Here is a 20,073-nt window from a genome sequence, read left to right on the forward strand (position 1 = left end):
AACCAAGCATCGTCCGGGAAGTTAGAACTTGTTGAAGCTATCCTCTTTGAGTACGAAGTTTCCATTTCTGCCAGCAGCTTCGAACTGACGCGTCTAATCCAATTGGATATGCCGGGAGTACATTACGAGCCTGGCGCAAAAATTGGCCTTCCCCCCGCTTTTTTTTTTTTTGACTAGGTTTGCTGCAAAAGCAGAAGATCCTGGTACCCATTTTTAGCCCCCGTCAGCATTATTGAGCATCGGCCGTAATAGCAATAGTAGTAGTAGTTCCGCGATTCGATAGGGCCTTCCGTGTCCGAAAATTAGGCCACGCGGTGACTGCTGACATGACGTGCGCATTCGATAGCGAGTACCAACTGTCCATCTGTCGCCTTTCGCCGTAGCAGGCACATCGTCTTTGGTTTCCGGTCGGCAGATCCCGGAGCCACTTTCTACCGATGTCAGCTGAACGGTTGACTCCAGTCGAGCGAAACTATACCCGGGTACCCGGGTGGAATGAGACTCGGCAAGGGGATTACACATTTGAGCACGTTTTTCTTTTTGTGTCGTTGTTGTTGCTCCGTTTTTCTTTTCTCCACTTTTTGGGGGTGCTGATGTTTCCTGCCCAGAACACAAACCACACAGGCCACACGGACGAACGGGAGAGTGCCGAGAACAATGCGATCCGTTGCCTGGTGCTGTCGAAATGAAATGCGAAATATTGCTCAGTGAGGCGGAAACCGTCAAACAGTGATTTATTTCACGAGCTACGTCTGTGTGGCGCTTGGGCCCGGTTTTGGGCTGTTTGGCCCATATTTTCATGCTTACTGCCGAAGTGTTTGTTGACCATCGTTATGAATTGTAAGTGTCGATCTCGGGATGGGGATTTCTTTCCTTTTTTTTTTGCTTTCACTTTTTTTCGTTCTACCATCTCGCCTCCGGGAATGACGATGTGGTTTCACCCAAACAATTTCGTTAAATTGGACTCACGTGGGAAATATGGTAACGGTTGAGCCGCACAGGCAACAGCATCCTTGTAGCTGTATGTTATGATGAACAACTGTGTGATAAGTTTATTACAAGATCACACTTGCTGTAAAACTTTATACAATACCTGTTTTTTACTATTACACGCTCTTGATATTATTATTATTATCAGTTTTATTTGATCATGTTGGAAATGTGCTTTTGTTTTTTATAGATTTTATTGATTTTGATGGATTTATTGAAATGCAAATAAATCGGCATTTCAAGCCACATCGACTTCACTGCACGTATTAACCTCATGTTATCAAACTTATAATAACATGAACACTGACATTGAATAGGAAAATGATGTATTTCTATGGTCGCGTTGATGTCATACATAGCTTCTATTGAATAGAAGCAACCCAACAATAATTGTCATAGGATTATTACATATATTTATTCAAGCTATACAAGCTTTTCACGATACCCAGTTCTAGATAAAGGCAATAAACCCATAAAGTTTAAAAAAAATTAATAAACCTAATAAACTTGATCAGATGGAGGCACCTAGTACTTTTAATATTCATTTCTTCAATTTTTAATGTTTTTAAAGTTTCAAGAACTAGAATTGGTGCGCACTCATAAAATGGTTTTCATTTCTTCCGAAACAAATTCAAAACAGAACAAATGTTCGTACAGACGATCAAATGGAGACGCCTAGTACTTTTAATATAATTTTTTTTTCTTTTTATTGCTTTTTATTCAAATACGAATGAGCAGGTCGAGTCAAAAATATTGAATGTTTAAATTTTTTTCCTTCATTATGTTTATGTAACCTTAAAGTTTCTCAATTCCATTCAAAACAGGATAGAACAACACACTAGTTCTGAAACACTAGATCAGATGGAGGCGCCTAGTACTTTTAATATTTATTTCTCCTGTGATTAATGTTTTTAATATTTTAATAATTTTAATTTTTATGTCCCATAAAGTTTTCCATTCCTTTCAGAACAGACTGTGACTTGATGCAAATGTTTGAAATAAACAAAACTAATAGCTTCTATTTGCTTCAACCCTACTGGCAAGACTAACACGTGCTACAGTGCACTCGCACACGAACCATTTCCATCAGCTGACGCTCACTCACATATTTAGTACAACGGTTCCGAGCACGCATTCGTGTCACTCTCCGTTCCTTCCTTCGTGTATTCGGGAAATTTCAGCTGTTTATCACAGAACTCTTTTAGTACAATATCGGCACTCAGCGGCAATTTCCACTCGAGCACTAGAGCACACATTTAGAAAAATGCGCGGGACTTGTCCTGAGTTCCACGATGAGTTCCCCATGCATGTCTGGACTGGTACCTCGGCAATACTGCTTTAGCGCAGTCAACATCAGTGCAAATCGAGCGGTTTCTGTCGATGTTTGCAAATTCGGCTTCCACGTGGAACGTTCGTTTCGGATACCTTTCACAGTAAACGGACGGTTGTTTTTTTTGCTTTTCCCTCGTCTCGGTTATCGGTTGCGGAAAGCGGTTACCATTCGAGTTACATCAAACCAGAAAGGAGTGTCGTGCGCGAATTTTGACTAGTGCTTGTGTAACACGTTGTACCGTTGTGCGGCGAAAGTGATCAGGTGCTCTTCTTTGATTGATGTTGGATTACCGCATTTTGCGTAATATCGTGGTGAAAGTGGATCCCAAAAGCAGTTCGATTGATGGAAACAAATTGTGGAAATACTTTAAGCCGATAAGCAATTGTTAGCGGCAGTGTGTGCTCGTCATTGGTTCCACGTACGATTGAAGGATTTATTGAAGGAATAAACATGTGTGATTGTGATAGTGTGGTAAACGGCAATACAATCAACAATATCTATATTTAAAAATCACATGAAAAGGGTGAAATTTTTGTGGAAATCTTAACAGAGTATTATAAATTATTATAAAAGAATTAGTTCCATCAAAAGATGCGCTAACGAGTTGTTGATTACTAATCAATGGTTGTGCTGAGTAAATAAATTTGTACGCGACAAGACCGTTCAGCTTTTATTGATTGCTTTCAACAGCAGTATTGTTATGTTAATGATCAGCCGACGAAAGTGTGTACATCAAACGGAGTTAAAAGCAAAGAAGTAAAGCATCTCAAAAACCTTCCAAGGTAAATCAGTTTAGTAACTTTCCATTTGTGTAAATGTATTTAAACCCTCATTCCAAGAAAGGCCCTCCAATGGACATTAAATTCCAAACTTGATCTGTTATTGAACCTTATGTATTTCGTTTAAATTAGCATATTTTCGACGAATTTTACGCCCCTATTTACGCTTTCCCTATCCACCTTAAATATCATTCGATCTTGTCGGATCGGAAAACTACAAGTTGGTTGGAAAGAGCAAATTGATTATGTTATGTTAATGTGGTCACGTACTCAATAAGAGTTTCTATTGATGATTCTCCCTCGGCAAAAGGACAATTCGTACGATCGGTTTGCGTGAGTATGTGTGTTCCAGTTTCAAACCTACTTGATACTAGGTGTCGCCAGTTTGGCGCTCTTTACACCTAGAAAAGGGACGCACGTAGGTGTTATGATTGAATTCCAAATGGTTGTTGTACGAATGAGTATGAAGTTATGGAAATGGTGTAAATAGAATTTGCATAAATTATCCAACGATAAAGCGCAGCCTGATAAGCTGATTTTATTGATAAATATTTGGTGGTTTATATTTATTAACCACTTATCGATTGAATTAACTAGTTGTAAATTGTATTTTTGTAAAATTTAAAAACAATAAACAAAACAATTTATCTATTAAATAATCCAAAAGATCTTCGTTTCAACCGTGTGCAGGTCTTCATGCAAACCGTTCTTTAAGATTAAATATTCCCGAACCAAAACCCATCTACGAGTAATCGATACTCTCAATCGATAAGTTCGAAATCCTTTACCACTCTTACGCGTTTGTCTATCACATTCCATTTAAATGAACTTGCCATGTGTTTGTTTTCGATCCACTTCCCAATGCGTATAGCACGAGCACAGATTGTACAGCTCGTGTGTGCGTATATGGCTGTCTGTATGCGGATGTTTTCCCGCTCGAATTACGTGTGTAGCGACGTATGAGCACCAGCTGACTGTTTCCACTGTTTCCCATCGGAAAGCACGAATCAATGTGGGCATGTCTCCCCAGCAGGCGTCCTTGATGATGCGTACAAGATGAATGTGGGATAAAAAGCAACTTCTGCAACAACAGCATAACAGCATCGAAAAATCGCCGGCAGTCTACATTGCAGTCATATGCAAATTGGGTACGATGAGAACCGTGTACGGACGAAATCCTGCACACAATCCGGTGTACAATGTGGTCGCATGTGGATCGTAGCATCTCGCCTTAGTAACGGACGCGGCGCTCGGATTACAGACCACTAGCGAACCGCACCGCAGGTATGACAGTTGTTGCCTGCTGCGTCGCTGAAACGGATGTTGTTTAATCATTTCGCTCGTACGTTCTAATCTTTAATTCATCGAGTCGAGTTGAGTAAGTGGATGAAAAATGCGACAGAACGGTGCTGTGCGGGGGGGTTTTTTTAACATCACTCCGTTAATCAAATTGTAACGAGTCATTTTCATCAAAGGTTTTTCCATAGAAGTGATTCTACTTCTACTCTATTCCAAAACTCACACGGTTACTTAGATAATAGGATACGAGAAAACGATTATTACAATAATAAGCTTTAGCATTAGAATACAAGGAAATGGCTTAACCAAATCGAAGCACAAGGATGTCGTAATTTTTGCGCCATTTTACTATAAAAACAGCATCAGTAAAATCGAGTATACATGCGATCAGAGTTGAAGTTTGACACCCATAAAAGACGATTTCTTGAATTTTGAATTTTTCATAAAGTAAATGGTATTTAATTACATAAAACTTATAAACAGTTGTTCGGTTGTCACAGTTGCTTGTGTTTTCCAATCATCTTTAAGGAAAACAAATTGATAACTTCACTCCATCCCTTAAGGTAAAGTGAAAAGTTCACTCAACGCAACTACTAACATGGCTTAAAGATTAAATCTAAAGCCAACTCGATGGTATTAGTGTATCAATCCCGTTACGTTTGCTGTTAAACACAAACAGCTTCAGTCTTGTATCTGTCACTGAAACAGGAAGTCGAAAACGGTACTTTACACGTTCGCAAAACCAACTTCCCAAAAGTTTGAAAACTCCTTTTTTCTATCTCTCTCCCCTAAGCATACTTTAAATCTTTCCCACGGTAAGAAAAAACCTTGTTTGTGTCCAAACACCGCACTGCTCGAAGGGAAAAAACATAACTCCAGGGTTTAAAAGTTGAAGCAAACGGTTATTCTACAGACAAATAAATGCGCCAACCGGAGCTGATTCGTGCGATAAAATCAACAACTTATTTCGATTATTGCTTTCCCACTGAATCCGCATGTATGCATGGGGTTGGGGTGTATTGCTCTTGGCAGTGATAACATTTCAAAGTTTTTTTTCCCTTAAAAAACAAAAATCAAACACACCGACCCGCCTCCGAGCAATGCGTTTTACAACAATAACGACGATGGGAGAAAGTTTACTATAAAAAGTACTAATTTAGAGCTAACGCTTATCGGGCACTGTTGTCATAAGGTGCAAATGGTACTCTCGGGGGAAATGAAGATACGACCGCACCCTCTGTAAAGTCAAAGGTCAGGCTTAGCGAACGCCTTAGCAAATGCGAACTTTCCATCGCGGCATGCCGAGTACCATCTCAAGCGGATATTTATACGAATTTTTGTGATGTTTGGTTCTGCATTTTTCTTCGAGTGGCAAAAAAGGGGCAACAAACAAAAAAAACCTTCCCAAGAAAGTTGTGCGAAAACAAAGCCATTGAAATTTGCGACATAGTGCCCTTGACGGTAGTGCCATTTGCTTCCGACTTTCGGTTAATGTTTATGCTGAAAAGTTGTCTAATTGTATAAGACGAGCTGTATCCTTCTTTCACGGATCCTCGTATGATCAAGACCGTTACACGAGGGGAAGAAAAAAAATCAGTCTTAGCAACCAATAATCCAACCTCGCAAAAAGCAGGCAAAGTCAACTGAACCGGCGAGCGCCACGATGCCAAAACTTCATAAACAAAATTAAACCAAACTTGTTTTCATCGATGCTTTCGCGCACGAAGATGAGAAGCGAACAGCTTATCGCGTTTATATCCATTTCTGCCAAAGCTCTGATTAATTCAGCGCCGCAGAAACTTTGGTTCTGTGATTGCTTGTTTTGGTGCAGAGATTTCCACCACGGTTTGCCTTTCGTACTTCTCGGTAAATGTTGTGCCTGGAGTGCTTTCCAGCTGAACGCTTTCACCTTCATGGTTTCACTGTAGATTTGTACTTTATAATTTATTCAAGGACTTTTTTTCGTTTGCTTCTACTAACTCGTTTCTGTTCTTGTTCTTGGATTGTAATGATTAATTCTGCATCTTGCTACCTGTGAAGACTCGTTTGATGGGAGATGGAACCGTTTCAAAAACAACTTGTTTACAAATTCTAGCTCAAAATAGATGTTTTCCACTCCTTTTTTCATCTACTTTATAAATTAGTTTTTTAAATAATGAAACATTGATGATAGACAATATTCCATTTACAAATGATTTATTTCCCTTTTTCTAATTTCAGAAACAGTCGACCAAAGGTGTTTCGTGCTTAAATTTCAACCACATCAATGGATTAAAATTACACACCATCCGGAATTGTAATGTTTGTGGTAAATAGTGCAATCTGCGATGCTGGTAAAATTATTCCATTCAGTGGTTACATTTACCGGTGATAAAGTCCACAGTGCGACAGGTCGATAACGTGCTATTTGTGAGCTTCATTTAGTGGTTTTTTTGGAGTTGGTAAAATGAATGACCGTACAGTGCCGAATCGAAGATAAAAATGCAGAATATCATCATAGGTGGATTATTCGTACTGGCAAATCTGCATTTTAACCATCACAACGCAATGGGTAAGTGACAACAAGCCAACCCAAAGTAAGCAGAACCTTTCAAATATCATCGATAATTCAAACTGGCCGGGTGTTTCATTTCCATAAATTGATCATTCAAAGAGCATACTTTTCAACTGCGGCTTATCAATGTTCATCCAGTTTTCTATACAACTTCAGGGCACGATGGGTCATCAACCACATTTCCAATGAAGGCTCGGTCGCTTTATTATCACCAATGATAGGATCTAAAATCCATTAGCCAGTAACAAAACGACGTTAATGTGAATTCGATTGAATTTGGAAGGGGATTTCAAATGTAAATTGAAGGATGTTATCTCATCCACTAGTGTCAGATGTTTTTCAACATTTCAATAATGAACATAATTATAAAGTCGACATGTTTTTTTTCGTGAAATAGGATAAAGATACAACCGGATTGTTTGTGAGTTTATGGAATTGCGTGTATATGCACATTATTAAATTTTGAATGTACATAACAGTCAAGTATAAAACATAAGCTTTTTCATATTTGGATAATCATTTTTAAAAGTTTTTCTTGGTTAAATGATGTTTCTAAATGGCTACTTAATACTTGATTAAAGTATGTCTAAGAAGAAAGAAATGTTCAGCATGACCTCGTTAAGCCAAGAAGAGAGAGCGAGAGTGGAAATCTACCAACAGTTGCTAAAAAAGCAAAAACGTTACCCCCTAAATTCTAATGTCTTCATACACCACTTCGGACCAACTGTTACCATTGGACATTTCCTTCATTTTACTCACCTCATCAATGTGCAAATTGAGCGTTGCAATTGACCATCGGACCATGGAACGATTTGATCTGTTTTCGTACAGCAAATAGTTAACTATAACAACCGGAGTTTATTTTACTATGTAAAATTAAAAATCTTACCACATCATCTGTCTGTAAACGCAAAAAATAGCATTTGCCGGATGTGAATCAGTATAAAATAAATAAATAAAACTCTACACTACAGACGCAAATATAAATAAATGCACCGACGAAGTTTCACGCTCCCGAGTTTACACTGCATCATAAATTCCATCCGTGTCTCGTTTCCGGATGGACTGAATTTCCTGCTACCATCATGTCAGTTGGCGAGTACTCTTCAAGCGTCAAGTGTTATTTTACCAGCAACAGCAGCAGTAGCAAAGCCAAACAATCCGCCTGCAAGGGGACTTCCCAATGCTGGGTGCGAACGAATGCCAAGAAGCAAGTGGCTCAAAGCTCAAAAGTACATCCTTCACCTTCACGAGGAGTGCATTTCATTCAAGCCCATCGAGCCCGACAGGCTAAGCTCGGTAGTGCCGAGTTTGCTGCATCGTCTGCGACCGTGGTAAATGGGTTTCGTCTGCTGCGTCAAATGCTGTGCCCTTACCCGAAATGAGGGCTAAATGGCACACCAAACGTCAGCGAGTGGTAAGAAGTTGCCTTTCTGAGAGGAAGCAACGGTTAAACCCTTTTGCGGCAGGTCCTGTACCTTCCCGTACCATCCCTTTGGTGGATTTATTGCAGCAGAATACGGAGCGGAGACTACGAGAGCCATCCGTCACGGGACATTAACATGCTTCGTCTCAAGCATCGTCTGACGAGGATTTTGCATATCAGTGCTGCAAGATGAGCAAATGCCGAGGCAGACTTTACAAGACTTTACTTTTTTGTTTAGCCTTAAATACACGCAATGACATGAAACTGTTGGTGACACATGCTGTGAATGGCTCGTAAGCTGGGAGATGCAATAACAAAAAAAAATCTTTCCAAAATTACTTCCTAGTGGAATGGTTTCGTTGGGTAGATTGATCCATAGGCTTCCTGTATTTTACATAATCGACAGAAGCAACAAAAAAAAACACAATCACTCGTTGAGGTTTTAAGGGTTGCTATTTTTCCGTAAAATCATAACAGAAAACTATTTTTAAAAAGCTCTCAGGCAGGGCTAACTTCATTTTGAATATCCAATCAGCTAAAAGCAATCAGGAGCTCAGCGAAGCATTATAATGCGCGATGCTCATGCAGACATCAACTGCAGGACATTTCATTATAGTATGGGTCTACCACAAATCGATATTACAAACAGATAACGAAGTAAAATGATTTTGCTCCGTATAAGGAGAAAGAAAAACTGAGCAATAGAAACGATAAAATTTCCTAAAATGGTCAAATATGTGGTAGTTTCCTCAGCCAACCTCTTCAAAAACATGGAGCGAAGACAATTAGTTGTTATCAATCTTCATCGCGATGGGCAACCATGGGCATCATGATTGGTGCTGCTGTACGCAATGGCTTGGAAAATTAATCAATTAATTTTATCAATCAATCTAATCTTGTTGCTTCGAGATATTTGCTTACAAAAACAAACCGTTTTTTTTTGCTAGGATCGTTCAGATGTAGATTTTTGGGACGAATATCAATTGCTGTTGATAATCATCAATCAACAAGCAATTATCGATTGACTGAACGAAATTAAAGCTTATTGAAGCTTAATTGAGAAGCTTTTGATGGAATTTTTTGCTATCAGTAAAATTTCCAGTCATTGGTTATCTGTGGGCTATCAGTAAATCACTGGAAAGAGCGTTATTTTCCTGGTGGTGATTGCAAAACATAAATTTAATCAACTTGAATTACGTCTGCCAGCCAAAAAAAGGGAAAATCTTTCAAACATACGCCCGGTGCGGTTCAAGTCAAGTTGTCGAGTTACAAAAAATGGCATGTGATAAAACACACTGCCCAATCAAGCATGTAAAAATAGAAGAAATAGCAGAAATGTCCATAATTCCACTCGATGAAATGCAGAAGCAGGTCCTAAATTGTTCTTCTTCCCTAACCTGGGCATGCGGACAATGTACGATACTACCATTTCATGTTTGCCTATTAAGTGGTTTATGACCTACAAGAAATAAAATTCCACAGCACGAAACATAACTTACAGTCTGTCTGCATAGAAAGTGAAGCCCGAGGAAAATATTAGACGAACAAAAGAGCAAGTTTGTGCGGAATGTGTGCGTCTCAATAAAGTCTGATATTGGGTGTAATCAAACCAAAGGGTGTAAGGAGACCATTAAATGGGCGTTTTTGTTTGTTTGTTTTTATTTACCATGGAAGAAGGGATGAAATTTTTGCTGGGAAAATATAAAAACACTGCACAAATGGTATCTTGATAACGAAGGTAAATAAATATTATAAAGAACAGCTATCGAATGTCAAGTTTTTTTGTAAAAAATGTTTAGGTTTCAACATTTTTTCTTTAAATGATGTATACAAGCTTATAACAGCAACCATTATGACTACAGTCGATCAATAAATGTGGTCCTTAGAAGAATGTTCTACACGCTCAATTTTCTCAGAACTAATGAGGAGTTTGAGTAACTTACACCAAGTTCATCAACCAATAAAATCGTTTGCTGACCTTGTTTAACATCCACAAACAAACACTTTTCGCACAAGATTTACTAGTCACATCTGGGCAAAGTTTCAAACCAAGTACGAATAAGACGGTAAAGCTGAGTGCTGGAAACCATTTGCCCTCCGTCCGACGGTTGTGGTGGACATTTATCCGGATATGGAAGATGCTCACGGGCATTAACAGCAAGAAGCGACGTGGGAGCGTTGAATATGGGTTCGGAAATAATAAACTTTTCCGTACGCAAGCATCAAGCCAAGGGTCTAATTTGGCCCCCTAGTTAAGCTCAAACATGAGCAAAATAAATTGCTCTCCAACGATGCTCCCCCTGAGGGAGGGATGGACACCGTTTGGCAGTGTTCCAGAGCGTTCCGGCAAAGCAAGGATAATTAAATTTGTGAGTACACTTTGCGTTGGGCAAGATGCAGCGTCGGTTTTTTTGTTGTTGTTGGTCGGGCCGGATCGAACAGACAGGCGGCGTGTTAGTTTGATTAATATGATTGCAAAAGGACGCATAATCACATTGTTGAAATGGCAACATAGTCACACATGGAGCATGGGTTTGTAATTGTTTAAAAAAAAGTAAATTAAATGGATCATCCAACAGGCAAGGAAAATATTAATGTAAAACAGGCTCACCAAGTGCGAAGACCTTTTTCCTTTTCTTCTTTTTTTTGCTCAAACTTTATTAAAACCAATTTCGTTTAACGATTTCTCGGTACAAATAAACCGTAATCAACACGTGTTGTTTCAAGCTGTGTGTCATGTCAAGATGTCAATGGCAAACCTACCCAAAGTTGAACCCTGTTAGGGTGGGACACAATCATACGATTATATTGTTATTTTTTTCTCCTTTTTTCCATACGAGATTTCGGGATGAGAAATCATTTCGCTTTACCCATGGAAGGCTTTGCAAAGCATCAATTCCCCTTATAATAGAATCCATTTTGCAATCATTCGTGGCACACGTACGTTCCACTTGTCATTCGCAGAAAACATTATTGGTACCCTCACGCCCACTCAAACACACACATATACTCCCACGAACCTACCTATAATCCAATTGCTCGAAGCCTCCAAATCCTAACGAGTCCTATCACGCCACTCGAGGGATCGTTTTTTTTTAATGACCTTTTGTCAAAAGTCACTGTTTTTTTTTCGTTGGTGCGTATCTCATTTTCATCTCTCTTTTCGCAGGTGTAGCTAATCATCTGCCGGCACCGCAGGAAAACAGAATCATCAAAAAATTTTCCCCCCATCCGTACTTTGACTTCGATGTGCCTCGGAACATAACGACCCGCGTCGGCCAGACGGCTTTCATCAACTGTCGGGTCGAGCAAATGGGTGACAAATCGGTGAGTATGGGGTTTTGCATCTTGCGAGTTTTTGGGTGGGAAGCGAGGGCGACAGATGTATCAAATGTGTGGGTTTTACGGGTGAAATTAATTTCATTTCCAAGTGTTAGGAATTATGACATGAAAAGTAGGGCCAGCAATACGTTATGGATGAAGAACAGCAATAATATTTGCGTGACATGTTAATTACAAAAACTTTCACTGGAAGGTTGTTTACTAAATGACTCAAAAGCTTTTTAAAGCTTATAGCTTAAAGCTCAAAAGATACATTGAGTTGCGGTATTACATTAACGCAAATGATACTTCAAACAAAAACTCATCTCTGGCACGTGTATCATGTCAAGTGCAACGCTACTTTCCAAAATCAAAAAAGGGCCTCCACACGTGCCAGCTCTAGATTGTAATTAATCATATGCATGAATCTCATTCACTGCTATCACCATAGCGCCACGGCTGGTTGTGAAGCGAATTTACAATTCAAATTCTTTACCAAAATTATCCACCAAAAAGGAACCGTAAATAAACGACTTTGCCTACCGCTATTTTCCACTTGAATCACTTCCTTATTCCCCAGTGATTGGTTTGGGCTAAGGCGGCGGGGGAAATTTATCAACTCTTATAAACACATCAATCATCACGCGGCACGTATTTATCTGTCAGAACAGGGTGTAGGCGGCCCAGTGCCAAAAAAGAAAAACGCACACCTCCATCTTGTTTCGCTTTAAGAAACAACTCACAACATACAGGACAGTAGTACTCACACCATCACTCCAGGGCTGGTGATTTGCATTCGGTTCTATTCGCGCACGACTGTGCAAATAAAATTCAATAAACGGTTTTGGGCCCCTGATTTACCTAGCCACCGTCCCGCGGGTCTTGTTTGTCGATGCGAGTTGTTTGTTTCGCCCTTTTGGGGATGCTTTGTGTATGTTTCTATTCCTCTCTAGCTTCACGTTCAATTTGTTCCCATTTTGTTCTCGGTCACCCTTGATTTTCACATTCGCTTTGAAACTCTGAATGGCATTGAAATAACAAATACAAAATAAAAACACGTTTCCGGGCCAACAGGTCTCCTGGATCAGGAAACGAGATCTACACATCCTCTCAGCAGGGACCGCCGTCTACACATCGGATGAGCGATTTCAGGTGAGTGTGGGTAACGCAGTCGCATTATGTTTAATTTTACGGTGGTTGTTTATCTGAATTTTCCATCAGATGTTTATTGTGAAGAATCGTGCAACAAAGTTACTGAGCTGAAAAAAATCTGTTAGAAGTGAGATGGAAAAGATGAAGAACTAAACGAGGAATTGCGCTTATTTCAAATCCGACTCTAATTTTAACAAATTTTTAAACTAAAATAGTAACGTCCAACAATAGTAAGGAAAACCAATTAGTTCCACTTGTATAACGTACACCGTATTGAACATCATCTCGAAGTGTCCACCTACGAATAAGTTAATTAAGATTTTTGTTAAACGCCTTTGGCTTTTCCAGATGAATGTTTTTTTTTATTGATGTTCCAAGAAGAACATTTGTATTGACCAAAACTAGAAAGTCCAAAGACGCTGAATATTTTAAGAAGTCAAAAACAACAATTCCATTTAACCAATTATCTTTTAGTACAAAACTTAGTTCCAACCATGATTTCTGACTGCAAATATACATTCCTTTCGCTTCAACTATCGTTATCCTACTATCTTAGGTGATACGTTCCGATAAGGCGGAAAATTGGACGCTGCAAATAAAGTTCGCCCAGCAGCGAGATTCCGGCATATACGAGTGTCAGGTAAACACCGAACCAAAGATGTCAATGGCATTTCGACTGAACGTTGTGGGTAAGGAATCGATTTTTATTGAAAACTCTCTCTCCCGCACGTGATTGAATAATAATTTCCTCTGAACGCTTTTACCCATTTCCAGAGGCTAAAGCGATTATCCTCGGACCAACGGACCTATACGTAAAAATGGGCAGCATTGTGACGCTTACATGCATCATTAGCCAGGGACCACATGATCTAGGGACAATATACTGGTACAGAGGTAAGATAGGTCATGATCTTCAGTGATCTTATTATTGCGCAACATCTCATTCACCGATTCAATTCGCCGTGAAAACCCAATAAAAGTTTCCACTCTACCGTATGCTAATTAATTTCAATTCCCATTCTTTCACCCATGGCAGGGTCAAATCTTGTGCAACCCATCGAGTTGCATCCCAACGATCCTTCATTAGCATATCCACATCGAATATCGGTTGAGCTGAAGTGGACCGAGGCACTCACGTCACGGTAAGCATCCTCACCTACTGGCGTTGGGTCGCGGGGATCAAAAACCCTTTTTCCGAATAATATGTTTCCCCATTTTGCTGTCATCTGCTTCTCCCACAATCAATCATGCCACCGGCAATTGTTCGTCGACCATAATCTCGTTCGCTGTATAGCCGACTCAACCACACTTACATACTTAAATTGCCGCATTAAAATGGGGTTTATTTGTGTATGTTTCAGGCTGAAAATTCTCGATGCCAAGCTGTCCGATTCGGGGAATTACACGTGTCTGCCAACGTCAGCGGATGGAACCAGCGTGATGGTGCATGTGATAAATGGTAAGCTTAATTACAAAGCTGTCTTATTTGCTTACTACCGATAGCAATGTTTCCAAACCCCAAATTTTACATATTAACATTCTTCAGTAAAAGTTTTTTTTCTGTCTCTCAATGAGAGAAGTATGTGTTGTATTTTAACACGATTATAGTGCGTCAATTAAATTTGATCGAAATAAAAACCATTTTGTTTATCGAGCAAATGACAGTAAATTACGCAAAGGGTGCAAATGAAAATGCAATTGAACTGTTCGTTATGTACAGAACGTTTTCGGTTGGCAAATTGGGGAAAACCAACCCAGTGTGGAATGCTGAGCATCGATGCAGTAATTGAGTGATGTTGATATTCGGTAAATTAAATACTTAATTCCAAATGCCAAATGCGAACTGCGGTTTTTGTCCAACGCACCAATTGGCTTTTTGGGAATGAATTTCAGTCACGTTTAAATTACAATCGTGAAGGAATGCAAGTGGCTTTGGACAAAACGTTTCGTTAACAATTTCCGAGTAGTGCCACATTTGTTCAAATAAAATTAGTTAATTTCAATTTACAAATTGGTTTGCTAAAGGGTTTTTGTTTCCGGGAATGAAAGTGTAAATGTTTTATTGACGAAATACGAGCAAAACTTGAAACCTGTCTCTATTTTGCTTTTTAAAATATCATTTCTTGTCTTGTTTAAAACACATAAATAAACGTAAAAACTGACAGTGTTTGTTTCTCAAAACAAACGTGAAATGGTTCTCTAAAGACAATGAGTAGAGTATTAAAACAGAAAAGAATTATTTTGATGATCCATCATTCTGAGATGAAAGCTACAAAGTGTGCACTTCTCGTTCACCTCCCCAAAATGCCAGCTGCTAAGACCATGAAGATGGGTTTTTGTTCACGGTTGTCTTCGGTCGACCCCCGGCCCAACGGTACGGAACCGGTCTGAAAAGATGATAATATCTTTTGTAGTTAATACAGCGAAGTGGAAAGGTGAACTTGCACCGAAAAGGATCGTTCCAACTTCCTAATAAAAGTGGTCGGGTGAGGTCGCGAAACGTTGAGGCACCGGTGGCAAGGCTTTATTATGATGATGTGCTGTTAAGCAGCATCCCGTGTTAGTCCGCGCTGATGCAACACGGGAAGGAACGAATTCTGCACCGACGAGTTGGGTGGCTTACACAAGTAGTGCGCAAGAAAAAGAAACATAATTGTTATCTCTCTGTTCAGTGAAGAACACATGCCGACTGCCGAGTGCAAGACGAAGAAAAATGCCACGAAAACTAGCTGCTGAACCAGAAATGTTCATTTTCGTGTAGCGTTGAGCATGGTCTTTAACATGGGTTTTTGTATTTTTTGTTTTATTCTTTTTGCTTTATCTCAACACTCTTTAGCAAGCGAGAGGCGCAAGTCTTAACGCACTCGCAACACTAAATGATTTTCGTTTATGGAAATGGTGCTTCCATACGGTGAGGTTTGTTACTCGAAGAGAGAAAGCTGTATAAGCCGAAACAGCATGGTATGAAAATCCTTCGCAACTAAAATCCGTGCTACAGCGTGTTTGTGCTAATGTAGTCGGGTGGACAATGTAATCGTACCGGGTGTAATGCAGCAGGTCGCAGATGCAACATTAATGCGAAAGGATATGACAACGTCATAAAAATGTGGCCATTTCCACAGCAGCGTTTTTGGTGGAGCAAAAATAGCATTATGAGGCAAACATTTACATTTGCTACAACAATATTCTTTTTTGTTACATTTTGGGAGAGGTTGAAATGGAAAAAAATTCAATTTCTCATAATGCTAATTTTCAACAACTGGAAACGTCTTCGAAAATATTTTACAGTGGACGCAGCTTAATAAATACTGCGGAAAAATACAATGAAATCAAACAGTTTCGTTTGAAACGGAAAAAGTGCCAATCGAACTTCTTTTCCAACTTTTGTTATTAGCCATTTTTATTGCTTTTTCAGTTTACATAGTCTGCTCAACTACTGATATTCCTTGTCTAAATAAAACATTAGTTTTCAACGTCTTTTGAGTGTACTTTGACAATCGATATCAACGCTTGTTGTCGTGGTTTACTGTAAACTGAGCGAAATCATTCAAAACCATCATTCGTTTCGCTTGCAAACACACGAAACAGTCAGCCTTTGTTCTCATGCAGATTGATGATCGTCTTATACAGCTCGATTCCATCGATGCAACGAACTGAGGGAAAGTTATCAGTGTAAACCTACACAGCATTCCATGGACGGATATTTTCCTTCCAAAATACGACACAAAAAGCGTTTTATCTTACTCGTTGTGCAAATGAAAATTTGTTTTCGATTATGTTTTTTTCCCTCAACCTCAAATCCAGGAAAAATGTTTGTCCCACGGCATACAGAACGGGCACTGCTTTCATCACATCTTCACTATCTTTGTGTTTTTTTCGTTCCCTTCCCCAGGCGAGCATCCGGCGGCGATGCAACGTGGCTGTGCTACGACCGCAAACAAAGATCAACACCGGAGCGTACAGCTGCTAACGGCGACGATGCTGATGGTGGTATTGCTAACGCTCGTTTGGCATCGAACCGATCTCAACACCTTCGTCAAACCGCGGGCGATAGATTTTCAACACCCATCGCGACCCATCCCGTGCACGTTGGCCGTGTGTAAGATGATAACGGACCGTCCCGTCGGCACACCAGCATCTTCGTCCAGCGCGTAATGCAAGCGTGCCGGAGTGTGTCCGGACGGGTGCGAGACCGAAAAGAGACCGAAGGGTGCATTTTGCAATTGCAACGGAAAACCCAGGTGCTACACATTATTCACGGTAATGCTGCAATCACGGTACGGTGGTAAAACCGCAGACAACCCGCCACACAATGATTGCTTCACAGCGAGCCAAGAAAGAAAAAAAATGCTTGTACACCGTACAAACTGTTGTTAACGATCGATGAATGCGTTTAAAAAGTGATGATACTTCCATACAATTGACAGTAAGACACTCCCTTCGGGGTATGGAACAAAGTAAAAAAACAAACACACCGAAGACATTCACCGATAAAAAGAAATCAATTCAGCAACTAAAACCCGAACACCGAACGCAGTATACAAAGCAAAGTAACACTTGGGTCCTCCGGCTGAACAATGTTTCAAAAAGGCAAAGGTAAAAGAGAAAAAAAGGGAAACGTTCGTTTTTCCGGATGGACCCAGGTGTGGGTGCAACACGAATAGAACAAGTAAGTGTAACATTCAAACGAAAGCAAACCAACAAACCTTTCTCCCAGTCCTTTCTTCCCACATTGTCTTAGCGAGTGCACCGGAGTGGGTTATACAGTACCGTACACACGTTTTGCGAACCTTTGTGCAAGAGTTAGTTTTTAATAAAAACCACAACCATAGCATCGCCCTCGAAAGGTTCCAAGTGGTAGGCGCCAAGTTAAGGGCCCGATCGCGTTCGGTTTGGAATGTTTTAATGTGTTAAAAGTGACTGAAAAAACATGGCAAGCAATGGAGTGAAACACAAAGATTGTGCTTAAATCTGAAAAGGAATAGAGGAAAGCTTCAAGGAAGTTTTTACTTTATGTAAGGTGAGCGATCGAGTTGATTTTATCAGAAAGGTGTATGTTGTGAAAGGGAAAATAATGTGTATGATTAATGTGAATAATATTTCCATCAACGACTTTACGTTACATTCTACTAGATCAATGAGATGGAAAAGAAGATGAAAAATAAAAAGTGAGTGAAATATCCCGTTCGATTCATTAGAACCTAGTTCATCTAAAAAAACACATCATTTGAATGCATAAGAGACGCCGGATCGGTCGGTTTGGGTTGAGAACAGTTAAAAACATGATGGCATAAGTGTAGATACAAAACAAAAAATCGTTAGATAGCAGAAGGAAACTCTGCGTCATGAAGAAGGGTACAATTAAGAGATAAAAACAAAAGAAAACAACAATTTACAGAAAGAATGTAATTTTATTTCATCGAATCAACCGTCTCACTATTAACTTCATCCAGATAGGGGTAGAAAATGAGTGAAATTATTTAAGAGAAAACATACAAAAACCATCGACCGCACGGCTTCGACATTAGAAGAAACGACATTCAAGCGTGTACAATTCGAAACTTCATTAGGATTGATAACGGACCTTTGAAGGGGCAAGCGTCAGTAGGCGCTCTTCCTTCCTCTTGCACCCCGTACACCTTACTTCCCTCCTCTTTCCCCCCACAGACTCCCAGAAACCCTACCGTATAGAGAAATTTTTGTGAAGAACATCAGATCCAGAGATCTTACTTTAGGACGAGTTGCGTGGAATGCGATGGGCGGTAGCAGCATTAAAGCTATTTATTTGGGAAAATAAACTTTGAGATTATCTCAAAAACCAGACAAACACAGAAGATGAATGCTAATGCCAACATACTGATGATGATGGTGGTGGTTTTGTTGACTTTTATATTTTCCCTGCTTTTTGCATATCACCAGGTAAATGCTTCGCGAAAGAAACTCTTATCCCATCCCATTGGTATTTATTGTACTGCAGGTTTTGGCGACTTGTTTTTTTCTTCAGTTGTTGGGGTTATCTTCACTTTGTTCTTTTATTACCACAGAAACCTTTTGTTGATTCCAATGATAAACTGATTTGTACTCTTGGACTCACTTTTCGGAAAACTCGACCAAAGTTCCCACGGGCATAACGATGACCTTACGCGATAGCAAATAGATGAAGGTTTTGTGTGTTTGGCGAGGTGCGATAAGTCCCGCAGATTTGTCTGGGAACGCACAGTTGCTTGAGTTTCAATTATCAAAAAAAAAACTTTGCTGAAATTGTCTTTTTTTTGCGAGAAAACATGTTTTAAGATTAAGGCTGCCTGAACAAAAAAACCAAAACCAAAGGCTCCGTTTTCTTTTAAGGATTTCTTCCAAGTTTTGTATCTCAAACAATCACTCACGGTGGACATAGTGTTTCTCTTTTCGTCAGCAGCAATTGTCAGCAAAAATTGTTGCAACATTATTTGAGACTTTTATCAAAGAGCCAGATTTTCCCTTATAACGCAAATCACTCAAAATTACTCTTGATTGGCTAAGGTTTTGAGTTCCGAAAAAGTGCTCAACCGTCGTGGCCGCGTGCAGCTCAACGTGATTGTAATCTTATATTAATTAGGAATGAAGATTTTTCGTCACGTTATAGTCCATTAAAAACTATTTTAAATTAAGTATTTTTATCTTGAAGGACTTTGTTTCTGTTTTGTCCTTTCATATAGGAAAAACAAGACAACAAATTTGCTATTTGACCTAAATTAATGTCACCTTTTATGGCTGCTTTTGAATACGAATGTGTGTGCGATGCATTCGTTTCTCGATTGCCAAAACTCAGACTAGCCCCATTATGACGTAATTTTGATGATTATTCTTCTCCAACCTGCCTGGATATGCGGTAAATGTTGAAGCGACTTCGTTATTTTAAGCAGGCCTACTGAATAACGCTTGGCTAGTTGGCTGATTGTCCTAATAACCTTCCACTGCAACATTCGCTACATCCGTACGGGCACAGAACCGTGCCAAAACAACATCCATACAATAACGCTTACAGCATCCAACGCATGGTGGGCAACGCTCACCATTTGTACGCTTCCAAAGCAGGCAAGATAAATCTTACCCGACGAATGACACGGGAACGAACAATGACCACTTTGTTCCCCTTTTTGAAAGCGATCAGGAAAAGGTTGCTTGTGGAAGTGTGTCTTGGTTTTTTTCTTCTTCCCCTTTTCTCCTGTTTGCACAA

At 39.7% G+C, this 20,073-nt stretch overlaps 1 protein-coding gene across 1 annotated transcript; it reads left to right on the top strand.

Moving 5' to 3' along the window:
* The first annotated feature begins 1,863 nt into the window (after nucleotides 1-1,863).
* On the top strand, nucleotides 1,864-18,672 carry LOC125761565 (zwei Ig domain protein zig-8-like). The gene is made up of 9 exons (XM_049422794.1): nucleotides 1,864-3,105; nucleotides 6,622-6,952; nucleotides 11,551-11,708; nucleotides 12,777-12,854; nucleotides 13,411-13,543; nucleotides 13,629-13,748; nucleotides 13,891-13,996; nucleotides 14,216-14,313; nucleotides 16,747-18,672. Exons 2-9 carry the CDS (start codon nucleotides 6,883-6,885, stop codon nucleotides 17,007-17,009), a joined length of 1,026 nt encoding a protein of 341 aa, XP_049278751.1. The 5' UTR covers nucleotides 1,864-3,105; nucleotides 6,622-6,882; the 3' UTR covers nucleotides 17,010-18,672.
* The last annotated feature ends 1,401 nt before the right edge of the window (nucleotides 18,673-20,073 follow it).

This window comes from Anopheles funestus, chromosome 2RL (assembly GCF_943734845.2).
Source record: "Anopheles funestus chromosome 2RL, idAnoFuneDA-416_04, whole genome shotgun sequence".
In the NCBI taxonomy this organism is placed as follows: Eukaryota; Metazoa; Arthropoda; class Insecta; order Diptera; family Culicidae; genus Anopheles; species Anopheles funestus.